At 41.9% G+C, this 20091-nt stretch overlaps 1 protein-coding gene across 2 annotated transcripts in view; it reads left to right on the plus strand.

Moving 5' to 3' along the window:
- Window positions 1-397: 397 nt before the first annotated feature.
- TTPA (alpha tocopherol transfer protein) overlaps window positions 398-20091 on the plus strand; it is a 31032-nt gene continuing 11338 nt past the window's right edge. The window contains exons 1-2 of one of the 2 annotated variants that reach the window (XM_044928742.2): window positions 398-690; window positions 19203-19356. In XM_044928742.2, the coding sequence (XP_044784677.1) occupies window positions 490-690; window positions 19203-19356 (355 nt within the window). In that variant the 5' untranslated portion in view covers window positions 398-489. The remainder of the gene's footprint in view (window positions 691-19202; window positions 19357-20091) is intronic. The other variant, XM_025265347.3, reaches the window with a different exon arrangement.

Here is a 20091-nt window from a genome sequence, read left to right on the forward strand (position 1 = left end):
CTCCTTCCAGTTCTAGGACAAGGTAGGATTGTAAGACGGAAGGAAGGAAGGGAGGGAGTGAGAGAAGAAAGAAGGAAGGAAGAAAGGAGGGAAGAAGGGAGGAAGGAAGAAAGAAAAAGGAAAGGAAGGAAGGAAGAGAGAGAGAGAGGTAGATGGGGGGTGGGGCGGAGGGAAAGAAGGAAGAAAATGGAAAAAATAAAGTTCTCTAGCTGACTAGTTTTAAAACATCGCCACCGATCACCATCAGCGGAGGCAAACACACTATGTCATCTTCTTGACGCTGAGCACCAGTGACTTCCTTTCTGGGAAGGCCGGGGTTACTACCTGGGGATTGCAGAGCCCTGAGCCCCGCAGGGCACCACGTGGTTCGCTCTAAGAGACCGCGGGGCGCACCCCTCCGGGCGTGGCAGGCGGTCCGCGGAGGAGGGGCAGGAGGCCCGCGGGCGCTCTCCCTGGCGCCCCGGACCACAGCAGGAGAGGGCGGCGGGCATGGCGGAGGCGCGGCCGGGGCCGGCGGGGCTGCAACTCAGCGCGCTGCCCGACCACTCGCCGCTGCTGCAGCCCAGCCTGGCCGAGCTGCGGCGCCGGGCCGGGGCGGCGGGCGCTCCGCTGGCCGGGTGGCTGCTCAGCGACGCCTTCCTGCTGCGGTTCCTGCGCGCCCGGGACTTCGATCTGGATCTGGCCTGGAGGGTAAGGGGACCTTCCCGCCGAGCCCCACCCGGGTGACGCGCCGGGAAGCCGAGGCTGGGCCGGGACCCGTGCTGGGAGCGGGGGGTGCGAGGGCCGTGTTACCTCGGCCGGGACGCTCCCGGGGCGCACCGGGCGGTGACAGTGGGTGTCCTGAGAAATCGCGCGCTGGTCCTTCCAGTTTCTCCAGGGTCATGGAAACGGGAAACCTCTAAAAAAGCTGGCGCCCTCTGGGGTGAGGGCCTATTTGACCCCAAGCAGTGAAATTCTGCTCTTGGATGAGTCTCCCGAACCTATTAAGTTTTTCGGAAATGCCTTACTCTCCGCGGCAGAGCAGCAGAGATAAAAGATAATGACTTCTGAGATGTGGGAAGCCTAAATGTATTTCATCTCAGCAGATAACTCGACGTGTGGGAGAAATGAAATTGCCAGGAAAACTGAAGATCTGAAGCCAAATTCTAGCAAAAGAGTATTGGTAATAGTAATACTCAAGTCAAGGCACTAAAGCGGTGCAGAGTATCTTCAGCGGAAGGGTCGGTATGAGGCTTCTCCTTTGTGTTTCCAGGTGTGATACACCGGGTTGAGAGCAGGGTGGTGGGAAGACAGAAATCAGAAAGAGGGGTGCGACCTTGAGTTGTGTCACTTTGGACTTAGCATCCGCATTTGTTAAGTAACGGGTAAAAGGCGTCCAGCGATGGCTGGTTTCCAGGTCTGATCATTGACTGGTTTAACAGAACAGGACGTACCCAGCGCAGTGACCGCTCAGCAGCTGAACTTGATGGAGTCCTTTCTCCAAGCTGCTAGCTCACCCTCAGCGAGCTGAGAGGCAGAGAAGTGTTACAGTGCAGCGTCCCAGAGGTCTCAGTATGGGGATTTTTGCTGTTGAAAACTAATTTTTAATTGAAAAAGTACAATAAGTACAGATGCTTTTATTTTAATCCACAAATAGTAAGCAATGCAAAGTAAGTTCCTAAAAGTAACTTTCTAAAGGACAAAATCCCTCACCCCAGACCTTAGTTTACAAACCATCTACCCAGTCGCATTTGTTTTTACCTACCTCTTACCTGTCCAGGTAGAATATAGTCACACAAGCATATGTAGGCTTCCCAGGTGGCCCTAGTGGTAAAGAACCCACCTGGCAATGCAGAAGACAAAAGAGTCCTGGGTTCGATCCCTGGGTCAGGAAGATCCTCTGGAAAAGGGAATGACTACCCACTCCAGTGTTCTTCTTGGAAAATCCCATGGACGGAGGGAGCAACCTAGTGAGCTACAGTCCATGTGGTCACAAAGAGTTGGATACAACGGAGTGACTAACACTTTTCAAGCATATGTATGTGTTTTACATTTTGCTTTTTAACCTAACTTAAAAAGCAGAGACATTACTTTGCCAACAAAGATCCGTCTAGTCCAAGGCTCTGGTTTTTCCAGTAGTCATGTATGGATGTGAGAGTTGGACTATAAAGAAAGCTGAGCACTGAAGAATTGATGCTTTTGAACTGTGGTGTTGGAGAAGACTCTTGAGAATGCCTTGGACTGCAAGGAGATCCAACCAGACCATCCTAAAGGAAATCAGTCCTGAATATTCATTTGAAGGACTGATGTTGAAGCTGAAACTCCAATACTTTGGCCACCTGATGTGAAAAGCTGACATTTGAAAAAAGACCCTGATGCTGGGAAAGATTGAAGGTGGGAGGAGAAGGGGATGAGAGAGGATGAGATGGTTGGATGCCATCACCGACTCAATGGACATGAGTTTGAGTAAACTCCAGGAGTTGGTGATGGACAGGGAGGCCTGGCATGCTGCAGTCCATGGGGTTGCAAAGAGTTGGACATGACTGAGCAACTGAACTGAACTTATCTTAGAGATCACCCTATTTCAACATGTATATTATTCTTTTGGGGGCTGTGTACTATTTCATTGTCTCAATTTATTCTATTAAAATGTATTAACCAGTCTCCTGTATTGGACATAGGATTTGTCGTCAGACATTGGCAGTGCTGTCATGCACATGCTGTTCATTTCTACATTCAAAGATTACTTTTTGAATTCCTACAGTTTGCTTGGCAGTTCACAAAAGACAGAAACTGAGACAAATGGGGCTTTGTCCATCACCAACTGGGTATGATAATATGTGTCTGTCTTTGTATAAAAATGGGAAAATCCTTACGAGATAAGTTCAGAACTTGAACAGCTGATGTGCTATGTGCATTCTCAATGTTGATGAATAAACCAGTTGTCCTCCAAAGGGTTTCCATTATTTTATCACTTCTATATTACATAGTGGTGTCTTTCCTCATATTATCACCTGCTGTGTCATCAAACTTTATGATCTGTGTGTCAACCTGCTAGGTGATTAACTGGTTCCCATTATTATTATAATATGTTTAATTATAATTTGTTTAATTATAAATGAGGTTAATCATCTTTCATATAGTTAACATTTTAAAATTCCTTTCTAATTAACTGCTTGTTTTGCTATTTGTTTTCTTCCACTTCCCTTACATAAAATACAAAACATCTTATTCATAAAATATCTTCATGTATTAAAGAAAATAGGCTGTTGGCCTAGTTTCCGTCTTTTGACATTGTTAGTGCTATTTTCTTTCTGTACAGAATTTTAAAGTTTTTATGTCATCAAATATATTGATTTCATTGTTCTGTGATTGTTTCTAGTTTCATAAGCTCTTCTGCAAAATTTTCTCTAGTAATTTATGGCTTCACTTTTTATGTTGGGGTTGTCAATCTACTGGGCTTTAGTTTCACCTTAGGAAGGAAATAAGAGCCTGCCTATTTCCTTTGTTTGTCAGATGGCTACCTAGGTGTCCTGATATTTACTCACTTGCTACTAAATATGAAGAAACAATCTCAGTTTCCATGAAAAGTATAGTTCAAATGGTACATTAAACACGTATAGTAGCTAACAATTAAAAGTGTATGATTTACAGATTTCATTTTGGTTGCATTAAGAAAATAATTTTATTTATTTGTTTATTTTTGGCTGTGCTGGGTCTTTATTGCTGTGTGGGCTTTTCTCTAGTTTTGGGAAGCAGGGGCCACTCTCCAGTTGCAGTGTGTGGGCTTCTCACTGTGATGGCTTCTCTTGTTCTGGAGCATGGACTCTAGGGCGCTCAGGCTTCAGTAGCTGCAGGGCAAGGGCTCAGTAGTTTCAGCTCCCATGCTTTAGAGCACAGGCTCGATAGTTGTGGCACACAGGCTTAATAGCTCTGCAGCATGTGGGATCTTCCTGGACCAGGGATCAAACCCAGGTCTCCTGCACTGGCAGGTGGATTCTTTACCACTGAGCCACCAGGGAAGCCCTCATTTTGGTTGCTTTTTAAAACTAACATCTAAATAGAAGATGAAATAAAATTATCTCCCGCCTCCGTGTTATGTTTTTCCCATATTATTTATTTTCCTGAATTGTTTTCATTGCATCATTTCCTTGAGGAACTGGCTAACTGGACCTTGTCCAAATTGACTGGAAAGGAATCAAGTTTCTGTGAACTCTTTGCCCTATTTTTCTGCCAACTTGAAAGGAAAGAGGGTTAGAGTGTGAAACTATTTCTTCATTTTCCTCCACAAAAGCAGTTTATTCAATTCACATTGCTTTATTTAAAATATAAAAGCTGTATAGTTTTAGTGTTTGAAGAAAACAAGTTTTAATGAAGTTTCTCATTATTCTAGTTTTTTATTTGAAGTTATAACAAATTAGTGATTATTTAGAATTCTAATAACTTTTAGAGTGCCAGTTACTTTAGTGAGTAGCATTTGTGTGGATTATCTCATTATTTTCCTATTTTAGAAGAAACTGAGGCATAAAGAGTAAGTAACTTGTTCAGAATAGCAGCTGTTGAGTGGTAGAGCAAGAATTTGAACTTGAGTTGAACTCAGGGGAGCCTGTACTCTTAAGTGCGCTACACTTGCCTCATGTGTTTGAAACAACTAGCTGTTAGCCTCTGTCTGTCTTGTATATTCTTGTGAATTCTTATCTTTCACAAGTGAATATTCCTCTTTATATTTTTGTTTCATGTGATACGACTTTTTATTCTTTAATTATTTTTATAGTTTTCCCAAGACTTCAAAGTTTTCAGAATTCCATTGACTCTCCCTACTAATTTCCCACTAAATGCAGCTTCTTTTTTTTTAATTTTATTTTATTTTTAAATATTAATTTATTTATTTTAATTGGAGGCTAACTACTTTACAATATTGTAGTGGTATTTGCCCTACATAGGAATGAATCAGCCATGGGTGTACATGTGTTCCCCATCCTGAACCCCACTCCCACCTCCCTCCCCATCCCTCAGGGTCATCCCAGTGCACCAGTCCTGAGCACCCTGTCTCATGCATTGAACCTGGACTGGTGATCTGTTTCATATATGATAATATACACGTTTCAGTGCTATTCTCTCCTACCCTTGCCTTCTCCCACAGAGTCCTAAAGACTAAAAGACTTTTCTTTACTTCTGTGTCTCTTTTGCTGTCTCGCATATAGGGTCATTGTTACCATCTTTCTAAATTACATATATATGCATTAGTATACTGTATTGGTCTTTTTCTTTCTGACTTACTTCACTCTGTGTAATAGGCTCCAGTTTCATCCATCTCATTAGAACTGATTCAAATGCATTCTTTTTAATGGCTCTGTAATATTCCATTGTGTGTATGTACCACAGCTTTCTTATCCATTCGTCTGCCAGTGGACATCTAGGTTGCTTCCGTGTCCTGACTATTGTAAAGAGTGCTGTGATGAACATTGGGGTACACGTGTCTCTTTCAATTCTGGTTTCCTTGGTGTGTATGCCCCACAGTGGGATTGCTGGGTCATATGGTAGATGGAGAAGCTCTATACAGTCAGCAAAAACAAGACCGGGAGCTGACTGTGACTCAGATCATGAACTCCTTATTGCCAAATTCAGACTTAAATTGAAGAAAGTAGGGAAAACCACTAGACCATTCAGGTATGACCTAAATCAAATCCCTTATGATTATACAGTAGAAGTGAGAAATAGACTTAAGGGCCTAGATCTGATAGACAGAGTGCCTGATTAACTATGGACAGAAGTTCGTGACATTGTACAGGAGACAGGGATCAAGACCATCCCCAAGGAAAAGAAATGCAAAAAAGCAAAATGTCTGTCTGCGGAGGCCTTACAAATAGCTGTGAAAAGAAGAGAAGTGAAAAGCAAAGGAGAAAAGAAAAGATATAAGCATCTGAATGCAGAGTTCCAAAGAATAACAAGGAGAGATAAGAAAGCCTTCCTCAGCGATCAATGCAAAGAAATAGAGGAAAACAACAGAATGGGAAAGACTAGGGTTCTCTTCAAGAAAATTAGAGATACCAAGGGAACATTTCATGCAAAGATGGGCTCGATAAAGGACAGAAATGGTACGGACCTAACAGAAGCAGAAGATATTAAGAACAGGTGGCAAGAATACACAGAAGAACTATACAAAAAAGATCTTCACGACCCAGATAATCACGATGGTGTGATCACTGACCTAGAGCCAAACATCCTGGAATGTGAAGTCAAGTGGGCATTAGAAAGCATCACTATGAACAAAGCTAGTGGAGGTGATGGAATTCCAGTGGAGCTATTTCAAATCCTGGAAGATGATGCTGTGAAAGTGCTGCACTCAATATGCCAGCAAATTTGGAAAACTCAGCAGTGGCCACAGGACTGGAAAAGGTCAGTTTTCATTCCAATCCCAAAGAAAGGCAATGCCAAAGAATGCTCAAACTACCGCACAATTGCACTCATCTCACATGCTAGTAAAGTAATGCTCAAAATTCTCCAAGCCAGGCTTCAGCAATACATGAATTGTGAACTTCCAGATGTTCAAATTGGTTTTAGAAAAGGCAGAGGAATCAGAGATCAAATTGCCAACATCCGCTAGATCATAGAAAAAGCAAGAGAGTTCCATAAAAACATCTAGTTCTGCTTTATTGACTATGCCAAAGCCTTTGTGTGGATCACAATAACTGTGGAAAATTCTGAAAGAGATGGGAGTACCAGACCACGTGACTTGCCTCTTGAAAAACCTATATGCAGGTCAGGAAGCAACAGTTAGAACTGGACATGAAACAACTGACTGGTTCCAAATAGGAAAAGGAGTTCGTCAAGGCTGTATATTGTCACCCTGCTTATTTAACTTATATGCAGAGTACATCATGAGAAACGCTGGGCTGGAAGAAACACAAGCTGGAATCAAGATTGCTGGGAGAAATATCAATAACCTCAGATATGCAGATGATACCACCCTTATGGCAGAAAGTGAAGAGGAACTCAAAAGCCTCCTGATGAAAGTAAAAGTGGAGAGTGAAAAAGTTGGCTTAAAGCTCAACATTCAGAAAATGAAGATCATGGCATCTGGTCCCATCACTTCTTGGGAAGTAGATGGGGAAACAGGGGAAACAGTGTCAGACTTTATTTTTGGGGGCTCCAAAATCACTGCAGATGGTGACTGCAGCCATGAAATTAAAAGATGCTTACTCCTTGGAAAGAAAGTTATGACCAACCTAGATAGCATATTCAAAAGCAGAGACATTACTTTGCCAACAAAGGTCCATCTAGTCAAGGCTATGGTTTTTCCTGTGGTCATGTATGGATGTGAGAGTTGGACTGTGAAGAAAGCTGAGCGCCGCAGAATTGATGCTTTTGAACTGTGGTGTTGGATAAGACTATTGAGAGTCCCTTGGACTTCAAGGAGATCCAACCAGTACATCCTAAGGGAGACCAGTCCTGGGTGTTCATTGGAAGGACTAATGCTGAAGCTGAAACTCCAGTACTTTGGCCACCTCATGCGAAGAGTTGACTCATTGGAAAAGACCCTGATGCTGGGAGGGTTGGGGGCAGGTGGCGAAGGGGATGACAGAGGATGAGATGGCTGGATGGCATCACCAAGTCAGTGCAGATGAGTTTGAGTGAACTCTGGGAGTTGGTGATGGACAGGGAGGCCTGGCGTGCTGCGATTCATGGGGTTGTAAAGAGTCGGACACGACTGAGCGACTGAACTGAACTGAACTGATGGTAGTTCTATTTCCAGTTTTCTAAGGAATCTCCACAGTCTTCTCCATAGTGGCTGTACTAGTTTGCATTCCCAGCAATAGTGTAAGAGGGTTCCCTTTTCTCCACACCCTCTCCAGCATTTATTGCTTGTAGACTTTTTGATAGCAGTCATTCTGACCTGTGTGAGATGGTACCTCATTGTGGTTTTGATTTGCATTTCTCTGATAATGAGTGATGTTGAGCATGTTTTCATGTGTTTGTTAGCCATCTGTATGTCTTTTTTGGAGAAATGTCTGTTTAGTTCTTTGGCCCATTTTTTTGATAGGGTCGTTTATTTTTCTGGAATTGAGCTGCAGGAGCTGCTTGTATATTTTTGAGATTAATTCTTTGTCAGTTGCTTCATTTGCTATTATTTTCTCCCATTCTGAAGTCTGTCTTTTCACCTTGCTTATAGTTTCTTTCACTGTGCAAAAACTTTTATGTTTAATTAGGTCCCATTTGTTTATTTTTGCGTTTATTTCCATTACTCTGGGAGGTGGGTCATAGAGGATTCTGCTGTGATTTATGTTGGAGAGTGTTTTGCCTATGCTTTCCTCTAGGAGCTTTATCATTTCTGGTCTTACGTTTAGATCTTTAATCCATTTTGAGTTTATTTTTGTGTATGGTGTTAGAAAGTGTTCTAGTTTCATTCTTTTACAAGTGGTTGACCAGTTTTCCCAGCACCACTTGTTAAAGAGATTGTCTTTTCTCCATTGTATATTCTTGCCTCTTTTGTCAAAGATAAGGTGTCCATAGGTGTGTGGATTTATCTCTGGGCTTTCTATTTTGTTCCATTGATCTATATTTCTGTCTTTGTGCCTACTGTCTTGACTGTAGCTTTGTAATGTAGTCTGAAGTCAGGCACTTTGATTCCTCCAGTTCCATTCTTCTTTCTCAAGATTTCTTTGGCTATTTGAGGTTTTTTGTATTTCCATACAAATTGTGAAATTATTAGTTATAGTTCTCTGAAAAATACTGTTGGTAGCTTGATAGGGATTGCATTGAATCTACAGTTTGCTTTGGGTGGTATACTCATTTTCAATATATTGATTCTTCTGATCCATGAACATGGTATATTTCTCCATCTATTTGTGTCATCTTTGATTTCTTTCACCAGTGTTCTATAGTTTTCTATATATAGGTCTTTTGTTTGTTTAGGTAGATTTATTCCTAAGTATTTTATTCTTTTTGTTGCAATGGTGAATGGAATTGTTTCCTTAATTTCTCTTTCTGTTTTCTCATTGTTAGTGTATAGGAATGCAAGGGATTTCTGTGTGTTGATTTTATATCTTGCAACTTTACTATATTCATTGATTAGCTCTAGTAATTTTCTGGTGGAACTTTAGGGTTTCCTATGTAGAGGATCATGTCATCTGCAAATAGTGAGAGTTTTATTTTTCTTTTCCAATCTGGTTTCCTTTTATTTCTTTTTCTTCTCTGACTGCTGTGCCCCAAACTTCCAAAACTATGTTGAATAGTAGTGGTGAGAGTGGGCACCCTTGTCTTGTTCCTGACTTTAGGCGAAAAGCTTTCAATTTTTAACCATTAAGGATAATGTTTGCTGTGGGTTTATCATATAAAGCTTTTATTATGTTGAAGTATGTTCCTTATATTCGTGCTTTCTGGAAGGTTTTTTTTTTTTTAATCATAAGTGGATGTTGAATTTTGTCAAAGGCTTTCTCTACATCTATTGAGATAATCATATGGTTTTTATTTTTCAATTTGTTAATGTGGTGTATCACATTGATTGATTTGTGGATATTAAAGAATCCTTGCATCCTTGAGATAAAGCCCACTTGGTCATGATATATGACCTTTTTAATATGTTGTTAGAATATGTTTGCTTGAATTTTGTTAAGGATTTTTGCATCTATGTTCATCAGTGATAATGGCCTGTAGTTTTCTTTTCTTGTTGCATCTTTGTCTGGTTTTGGTATTAGGGTAATGGTGGCTTCATAAAATGAGGTTGGCAGTTTACCTTCCTCTGCAATTTTCTAGAAGAGTTTAAGTAGGATAGGTGTTAGCTCTTCTCTAAATTTTTGGTAGAATTCAGCTGTGAAGCCATCTGGTGCTGGGCTTTTGTTTGCTGGAAGAGTTCTGATTACAGAGTTGATTTCTGTGCTTGTGATGGGTCTGTTAAGATTTCTCATTTCTTCCTGGTTCAGTTTTGGAAAGATACTTTTCTAAGAATTTATCCATTTCTTCCAAGTTGTCCATTTTTTGGGCATATAGTTGCTGATAGTAGTCTCTTATGATCCTTTCTACTTCTGTGTTTTCTGTTGTGATTTCTCCATTTTCTTTTTTGATTTTGTTGATTTGATTTTTCTCCCTTTTTTTCTTGATGAGTCTGGTTAATTGTTTGTCTACTGGAATGTGAAGTCAAGTGGCCTTAGAAAGCATCACTACGAACACAGCTAGTGGAGGTGATGGAATTCCAGTTGAGCTATTCCAAATCCTGAAAGATGATGCTGTGAAAGTGCTGCACTCAATGTGCCAGCAAATTTGGAAAACTCAGCAGTGGCCACAGGACTGGAAAAGGTCAGTTTTCATTCCAATCCCAAAGAAAGGCAATGCCAAAGAATGCTCAAACTACCGCACAATTGCACTCATCTCACACGCTAGTAAAGTAATGCTCAAAATTCTCCAAGCCAGGCTTCAGCAATATGTGAACCGTGAACTTCCTGATGTTCAAGCTGGTTTTAGAAAACGCAGAGGAACCAGAGATCAAATTGCCAACATCTGCTGGATCATAGAAAAAGCAAGAGAGTTCCAGAAAACGTCTATTTCTGCTTTATTGACTATGCCAAAGCCTTTGACTGTGTGGATCACAATAAACTGTGGAAAATTCTGAAAGAGATGGGAATACCAGAACACCTGATCTCCCTCTTGAGAAATTTGTATGCAGGTCAGGAAGCAACAGTTAGAACTGGACATGAAACAACAGACTGGTTCCAAATAGGAAAAGGAGTTCGTCAAGGCTGTATATTGTCACCCTGTTTATTTAACTTATATGCAGAGTACATCATGAGAAACGCTGGACTGGAAGAAACACAAGCTGGAATCAAGATTGCTGGGAGAAATATCAATAACCTCAGATATGCAGATGACACCACCCTTATGGCGGAAAGTGAAGAGGAACTCAAAAGCCTCTTGATGAAAGTGAAAGTGGAGAGTGAAAAAGTTGGCTTAAAGCTCAACATTCAGAAAATGAAGATCATGGCATCTGGTCCCACCACCTCATGGGAAATAGATGGGGAAACAGTGGAAACAGTGTCAGTCTATTTTTCTGGGCTCCAAAATCACTACAGATGGTGACTGCAGCCATGAAATTAAAGGACACTTACTCCTTGGAAGGAAAGTTATGACCAACCTAGATAACATATTCAAAAGCAGAGACATTATTTTTCCAACAAAGTTTCGTCTAGTCAAGGCTATGGTTTTTCCTGTGGTCATGTGTGGATGTGAGAGTTGGACTGTGAAGAAAGCTGAGTGCCGAAGAATTGATGCTTTTGAACTGTGGTGTTGGAGAAGACTCTTGAGAGTCCCTTGGACTGCAAGGCAATCCAACCAGTCCATTCTGAAGGAGATCAGCCCTGGGATTTCTTTGGAAGGAATGATGCTAAAGCTGAAACTCCAGTACTTTGGCCACCTCATGCGAAGAGTTGACTCATTGGAAAAGAGTCTGATGCTGGGAGGGATTGGGGGCAGGAGGAGAAGGGGACGACAGAGGATGAGATGGCTGGATGGTATCACTGACTCGATGGACGTGAGTCTGAGTGAACTCCGGGAGTCGGTGATGGACAGGGAGGCCTGGCGTGCTGTGATTCATGGGGTCACAAAGAGTTGGACACGACTGAGTGACTGATCTGATCTGATCTGATCTTATTTTATTTATCTTCTCAAAGAACCAGCTTTTTGCTTTGTTGATATTTGCTGTGGTCTCCTTTGTTTCTTTTTCATTTATTTCTTCCCTAACTTTTATGATTTCTTTCCTTCTACTAACCCTGGTGTTCTTCTTTTCTTCCTTTTCCAGTTGCTTTAGGTGTAGAGTTAGGTTATTTATTTGATTTTTTTCTTGTTTCTTGAGGTAAGCTTCCCCTTAGCACTGCTTTTACTAAGTCCCATAGGTTTTGGGTTGTTGCGTTTTCATTTTAATTCATTTCCATGCATATTTTGATTTCTTTTTCGATTTCTTCTGTGATTTGTTGGTTATTCAGATGCATGTTGTTTAGCTTCCATATGCTTCTATTAAAAAAAAAATTTTTTTTTCCCCAGTAGTTTACATCTAATCTTACTGCACTGTGATCAGTAAAGATGCTTGGAATGATTTCAATTTTTTTGAATTTACCAAGGCTAGATTTATGGCCCAGGATGTGCTCTATCCTGGAGAAGGTTCCATGTGCACTTGAGAAAAAGGTGAAACTCATTGTTTTGGGGTGAAATGTCCTATAGATACCAATTAGGTCAAAGTGGTCCATTGTATCATTTAAAGTTTGTGTTTCCTTGCTTATTTTCTGTTTAGTTGATCTATCCATAGGTGTGAGTGGGGTATTAAAGTCTCCCACTATTATTGTGTTACTGTTAATTTCCCCTTTCTTACTTGTTAGCATTTGTCTTACATATTTCAGTGCTTCTGTGTTGGGTGCATATATGTTTATAATTGTTGTATCTTCTTCTTGGATTGATCCTTTGATCATTATGTAGTGTCCTTCTTTGTCTCTTTTCACAGCCTTTATTTCAAAGTCTATTTTATCTGATATGAGTATTGCTAGTCCTGCTTTCTTTTGGTCTCTATTTTAGTGAAATATCTTTTTTCCAGCCCTTCACTTTCAGTCTGTATATGTCCCTTATTTTAAGATGGGTGTCTTGTAGACAGCATATATAGGGTCTTGTTTTTGTATCCATTCAGCCAGTCTTTGTCTTTTAGTTGGAGCATTCAACCCATTTACATTTAAGGTAATTATTGATAACTATGATCCTGTTGCCATTTACTTTGTTGTTTTGGGTTCGAGTTTGTACACCTTTTCTGTGTTTCCTGTCTAGAGAAGATCCTTTAGCATTTGTTGAAGAGCTGGTTTGGTGGTGCTGAATTCTCTCAGCTTTTGCTTTTCTGTAAAGCTTTTGATTTTTCTTTCATATTTGAATGAGATCTTTGCTGGGTACAGTAATCTGGGTTGTAGTTTTTCTCTTTCATCACTTTAAGTATGGCCTGCCATTCCCTTCTGGCCTGAAGAGTTTCTATTGAAAGATTAGCTGTTATCCTTATGGGAATCCCCTTGTGTGTTATTTGTTGTTTTTCTCTTTCTACTTTTGATATTTGTTCTTTGTGTTTGATCTTCATTAGTTTGATGAATATGTGTCTTGGGATGTTTCACCTTGGGTTTATCCTGTTTGGGACTCTCTGGGTTTCTTGGACTTGGGTGGCTATTTCCTTGCCAATTATAGGGAAGTTTTCAACTATTATCTCCTCAAGTATTTTCTCATGGCCTTTCTTTTTGTCTTCTTCTTCTGGGACTCCTATGATTTGAATGTTGGGGGGCTTGACATTGTCCCAGAGGTCTCTGAGGTTGTCCTCATTTCTTTTAAATCTTTTTTTCCTCTCTGCTTCATTTATTTCCACCTTTCTATCTTCCACCTCACTTATCCTATCTTCTGCCTCAGTTATTCTACTGTTGGTTCCCTCCAGAGTGTTTTTGATCCCAGTTATTGCATTATTCACTATATATTGACTCTTTTTTATTTCTTCTAGGTCCTTGTTAAACTGTTTTTGCATCTTTTCAATCCTTGTCTCCAGACTATTTATCTGTAACTCCATTTTGTTTTCAAGATTTTGGATCATTTTTACTATCATTATTCTGAATTCTTTTTCAGGTAGACTCCCTATCTCCTCCTCTTTTCTTTGGTTTGGTGGGCATTTATCATGTTCCTTTACCTGCTGAATTTTTCTCTGCCTTTTCATCTTGTTTGGATTTCTGTGTTTGGGGTGGCCTTTCTGTATGCTGGAAGTTTGTGGTTCCTCTTTATTGTGAAGGTTCCTCCCTGTGGGTGGGGTTGGACGAGTGGCTTGTCAAGTTTTCCTGGTGGGAATCTTGCATCAGTGTTCTGGTGGGTGAAGCTGGATCTCTTCTCTCTGGAGTGCAATGAAGTGTCCAGTAGTGAGTTTTGAGGTGTCTATGGGTTTGGTGTGACTTTGGGCAGCCTGTATATTAATGCTAAGGGCTATGTTCCTGTGTTGCTGGAGAATTAGTGTGGTATGTCTTGCTCTGGAACTTGTTGGCTCTTGGGTAGAGCTTGGTTTCAGTGTAGGTATGGAGGCTTTCAGATCAGCTCTTGTCGATTAATGTTCCCTGGAGTCAGGAGTTTTCTGGTGTTCTCAAGTTTTGGATTTAAGCCTCCTGCCTCTGCCTGCCTCTGGTTCAGTCTTATTTTTACAGTAGCCTCAAGACTTGTCCATCCATACAGCACCAATGATAAAACATCTAGGTTAATGGAGAAAAGATTGTCCACAGTGAGGGACACCCAGAGAGGTTCACAGAGTTACATGGAGAAGAGAAGAGGGAGGAGGGAGATAGATGTGACCAGGAGGAGAAGAGGTGGAGTCAAAAGGGGAGAGAGCAGGCTAGCCAGTAATCACTTCCTTATGTGCTCTCCACTGTCTGGATCCCTCAGAGATGTTCACAGAGTTATACAGAGAAGAGAAGAGGGTGGAAGGAGACAGAGGTGGCCAGGAGGATAAAAGGGGGAATCCAAAGGAGAGAGACAGATCCAGCCAGTAATCAGTTCCCTAATTGTTCTCCACAGCCTGGAATATGCAAAGAGATTCACAGAGTTAGGTAGAGAAGAGAAGCAGGAGGGAGGAGATAGAGGCAATTTGCGGGCAAAAATGGAGAGTCAAAAGGGGGAGAGGGCAATCAGGCCAGTAATCACACTCCAAAGTAAAAATGGGTACTGAAGATTTGATTCTTAAAGGTTCAAAATTGGTAACAAATACCAAAAAGCAAAAATTAAAAATCTAGAGTAGAGGTTAAACTGTCAAAAATACAATATTAAAAAAATCACAAGAATTATAAAAAATATATATGAAATTTGCTTTAAAATGAAAAAGGAGTAATGAAAGACTTAAAAATAAAAAAAATTTTTTTAATGATAATAGTAAAATATATCTAGGAATTTCTCTGGCACTGTTGCCGGCAGTGTGGGGTCAGTTCAGTTTCAGATAGTTCCTTGTTCCAGTTTATACTTCTTCTTGAGGTCTGTATGCCCCTTCCAATGTAGTCTGTGCTAACTACACGGTTTTAGTCTGTCGCACCTGTCACTTCTAAAGTGGTTCTGTTTATTTTGGCTTCTGTTTGCAAATCTCTTCAGTGTCTAATTTCCACCCTGACACAAGGGGCAAAGATGGTCACTTATTTAGGCTCACTTGTTCAGCTGTGCTGTGGGGAGGGAGGAACACTGCAAATATCACTGGTGTGTGGGGAGTGCTTGCAGTGTCTGGGCCACACTGGGTTTGCGCCCACTCCCGGTGTGTGTGCTTTCCGTCTGTACTGCTCAGGCTCCAGGTTGCTCTGCAAGGGAATTGTCTAAAGTGGGCTCTGGGTTGCGTGCACTTCCCAGGTCTAAGCCGCTCAGGTTCAGGTTCTTGGGTACTCCATAAAGGCACAGACTCAGTTGGGCCTGGGTTTTGTGCCCTTCCCAGGTTCGAGCAGCTTAGGTGACCAGGTGCTTGGCGAGTGCACACTCCCCAGGTGGGCGGTGCATCTTGTCACCTCCCCTGTGCCAGCCGCTCAGTTTCCTGGGTGTGCAGCGGGAGCGCTGTCTCAGGTGTGCCATATGTCTCCCCTGGGGAGCTGATCTCTGGCTGTGACCCTCCGGGCAGATATCCACCATCCGAGATCCCAGGAAGACTTGGTTAGCAACTTGGGAGCCTGCTCACAGTTTGCTAGAGGATGCCATCTCTGGGGCCGAGATCGCCCCTTGCCTTCTGGCTCTGGCTGTCGCTTGCCTGCCTCTCTGCCTTCCGGCGAGGATGGGCCAGTCCACAGCCAGCTAGCTCTCCTCTGGTATTCGCTCAGTCCTTTGTTCTGTGAGCAAGCCCAGCAGTGCCTTAGGTTAGAGCTTTTTTTGGGAAGCTTCTCTCTCTTTCTTTTTCTTTTTCTCTCTCTCTGGCTATCCCACAGTTTGGATTGCTATCCCAGTTAGCTCCCTTAGATTGTCCTCAGGGCATTCGGGCCCGGTCCTTACTCTAAGCAATGCAGCCCGTGCCTCCCTGTCCAGCCCCCACTTGCTGGTGGCTGACCCTAGCGTCTGGGCTACTTCTCCACTGGGAGTTATGGTTAGGTGTCTAATCTGTGAGTTTTATTTATTTTTTTTCTCCTCCCAGTTATGTTTGCCTCTGAAATTCCAAAACTCCCCACAGACCCGCCAGTGAGAGGGTTTCCTGGTGTTTGGAAACTTCTCTTTCATGACTCCCTCCCCGGGATGGGTCTCTGTCCCTAATTCTTTTGTCTCTCTTTTTATCTTTTATATTTTGTCCTACCTCCTTTCAAAGACAATGGGCTGCCTTTCTGGGTGCCTGGTGTCCTCCCCCAGCATTCAGAAGTTGTTTTGTGGAATTTGCTCAGTGTTCAAATGATCTTTCAATGAATTTGTGGGGGAGAAAGTGGTCTCCCAGTCCTATTCCTCTGCCATCTTAGGGCCGCCCCCTAAATACAGCTTCTTTTGTAAAGTTTACCTTACAAGAGTCAGTTTCAGTCTCCACTCTGCTCCTGATAGTTACTGCCCTCCCATTAATGTGTAATTTCTTCAAACTTGGATGTGAGTCTGAGTGAACTCCAGGAGTTGGTGATGGACAGGGAGGCCTGGCGTGCTGCGATTCATGGGGTCGCAAAGAGTCGGACATGACTGAGTGACTGAACTGAACCCACAAAATGGGGTAACCATAGTTACCTCTCAGAATGGTCATGAGCAAGAATTGAAATGATGCTATTAAATGCTAGAAAAGTGGCACAAAGATGGTTGTAACTTTATTTGAAAGTATGTACTCTGTTATGAAGCATGGTTAAGATAAGCTGTAACTTTTTATACTTATTTATTGCTAATGGTGGCACAAAACAGGCACCTTTGGGGAATGAATATTCACTTGCAGCTGGGTTTTTTTTTTTTTTTTTTGCTGCTGTGGGCTTTATGTGGTTTGTTGGATAATTGCTGAGTAGCAGTTTACATAATTTTATGTAATTTATTTATGTAAGCTGGACCTTTGAATTTATCAGTGAAAAGGTAATAATCAAAGATCCAGGTGTAGAGCTGTCAGTTTGCAAAAATTAAGTGTCAAAAAGTATGAGGGTGATTTGTACATCTTCCAATATATCTGGTTTAATCATATATTTATTTATTCTTTCACTCAATACATGGACCTATTTCCTGAGTGCCCAGCATTCTGCAGAGATCAATGAGCCGAAGAACCCACCTCTCTTACTTAAAAGATCCCTTTTAATAAAGCTATATTTTTTTATTATTCCATGGGAAAATAAAAACATTTCTTTTAAAAAAAGTATTACTTTATTTTTGGCTTTGCTGCATCTTTGTTGCTACATGTAGGCTTTCTCTAGTTGTGGTAGGAGAGGCCTACTCTTTGTGGGGCATGGGCTTCTCTTCGAGGTGCTTTCTCTTGTGGAGCATGGGCTTCGGTGCATGGGCTTCAGTATTTGCAGCACGAGGGCTCAGTGTTGTGGCTCTTGGGCTTAGTTGCTCCACAGCATGCAGAATCTCCCCAGACCAGGGATTGAACCTGTGTCCCCTGCATTGGCAGGTGGATTCCTATCCACTGTGCCACCAGGAAAATTCGAATTGTTATTTCCTTATTGGAGCTCCTACAGTGCTTCTGGTGTTTTGCTTGAGTCAAAGTTTAAAGAACTGTTTTTACATCTGAGGGAAGTATCAAAAAAGTGAAGAGCATTGAAGATGCTATTAACACTTATTCCCATGCCCACTAAGACAGGAGGAGGAAGAGAAATTCATTTGGTGCATAGAATGAAGGCATTAGGACGTACAATGTGTCTTTTGTTCTTGCTGCATTTGAAAACTGCTTTTTAGGTCACCAATTATTTCTTTGTTGGCAAATTTACTGACTTTTTTCCTTTCTAACCTCTCTGTTGCATTTAACTCTTAGTAACATTAAGGCAAGTTTATTAAATACAAACTTGACAGAGTGAGAGAAAGAAAGAGGGATACAGAGAAACAGAGCAAAACAGATGCTGTTTCCCTCCCGTCTGTGCATCATGACACCAATTCTCCTGTGGTGCAACCAGATTCTCTTTTCCTCCAGCCATTCTCAGCCATTGACATCCCCCCAAGGCTTGGTTTTTTAAACTTGTAGGTTCTCCTCCAGATCATTGCTACTTTGTGAATACAGTTATCATGTTTATTCCAATGACTCAAAAGCAAAATTTGTCCTTTCCTATGATCTGAACTTTGATTCTACATTGCTAATAGATCTCTTTAAACTCAAAACAAATATATTGTCATTTTAGAAAAACTGAAAATCATGAAGAGATCTATTGAAATATAGTACATTTTAAAAGTGTAATTTGAGGTAAGTGTTCTCTACAATGAACATCCCAGGTGGCAGTAGTGGTTAAAAAAACCCTGTCCCCCCCCCCCCCCCCCCCCCCCCGCCTCCGCCAACCCCCAGCACAATGCAAGAGACAGACGCAGCAGACTCTGGTTTGATCCCTGGGTCAGGAAGATTCCCTGGAGGTGCAAATGGCAACCCACTCCTTGCCTAGGAAATCCCATGGACAGAAGAGCCTGGCAGGCTGCAGTCCATGGGGTTGCAAAGAGTTGGGCATGACTAAAGTGACTTAGCACACATGTGGCATCTGGATCCCAAAAAGCAAAAAAAGAGGCTTCTTACCCTAGCACAGTGTCACTTCTGTCAAAGGGAGATGAGAGGCCAGCTCAGCTTCGAGAGGAAGGAATCACTGGACTCCACCACCTGGTGGAATTGGGACATATGTACACTGGATGGAGGGCATTTTAAAATATTTATTCATTTATTTTTGACTGTACCATGCAGCTTGTGAGATCAGTTCCCTACCAGGGTTCAAATCCGAGCCCCCTGCACTGGAAGCAGGGAGTCTTAACCAGTGGACCACCAGGGAAGTCCCTGAAGGAAGGCATTGTTGACAGCTGTCATTGGGAGTCTCTTTACCATAGGAGACAAATAAAAATTCCTCTCCTTTGAGTCTGTGACTAATTCCTATCACCCCAATATCTTGGATGAAGAGTGCTTTTGATTTTTGCAGCTAAATAGATACCCCAGGATAAAATCCTATCATAATGGATTTTGTGATCTAGAGTTCTATTAGCTTGGCAAGGGCCCTACATGATGCCAAGACTTTCCCATCACTCTTATAAAAGGCTTACCATGTATGCTATCTGTAAACAATTTTTATTTTATTTTTTAGTTACTTAAAAACTACTTTAAGTGGAGAGCAGAATGTCCAGAAATAAGTGCAGATCTCCACCCTAGAAGCATCCTTGGCCTCCTGAAGTCAGGCTACGTCGGTGTCCTGAGAGCCCGAGACCCCACCGGCAGCAAAGTTCTGATTTACAGAATTGGTAAGTCACACACTTCTCCTCTTTTCTATTTTTCTTGACTGCCATGTCAGAAGCTTTCATGAGTTTATATTTAAGAGTTTAGCTTTTTAACTTGGGTTTTGTTGTTGTTGCTTAGTCGTTAGGTCATTAAGTCATTAAGCAGGGCTCTCTTGGTGGCTCAGTGGTAAAGAATCTGCTTGCTAATTCAGGAGACAGGGCTTTGATCCCTGGTCTGGGAAGATTCTACATACCTTGGAGCAACTAAGTCCATGTGCCACAACTACTGAACCTGTGCTCCTAAGCCCGGGAGAGGCAACTACTGAGCTTGTGTGGTGTCCTAATTACTGAATCCCAAAGGTTCTAGAGCCTGTGCTCAGCAATGAGAAAAGCCACCATAGCGAGAAGCCCACACACCACAACTAGAGAGCAGCCCCCGCTCACCACAAGTACAGAAAAGCCCAGGCAGCAACAAAGACTCAGCATAGCCAAATAAATAAACAAAATTGTAAAAAACAAAGAGCAATCCCATTGTGCCTTCCTAGGAATACCTCTGATTATTGCTTATGTTTCTTTGTCTCCATAATTTTCCATGCTATTATACACTACCCAGTAACATCTACATCTGTTAGGGTCAGCCAAAATTCCCTCCTCAATCCCATGAGACCCTTTGGCCTCCAACCCAGCCAGCTCCCCACACTTCCCATTCTCAGCCACACTTTTTAAATTAGTCATGTTCACCACTCACATGTTCTCATA

This window comes from Bubalus bubalis, chromosome 15, assembly GCF_019923935.1.
Source record: "Bubalus bubalis isolate 160015118507 breed Murrah chromosome 15, NDDB_SH_1, whole genome shotgun sequence".
Lineage (NCBI taxonomy): Eukaryota > Metazoa > Chordata > Mammalia > Artiodactyla > Bovidae > Bubalus > Bubalus bubalis.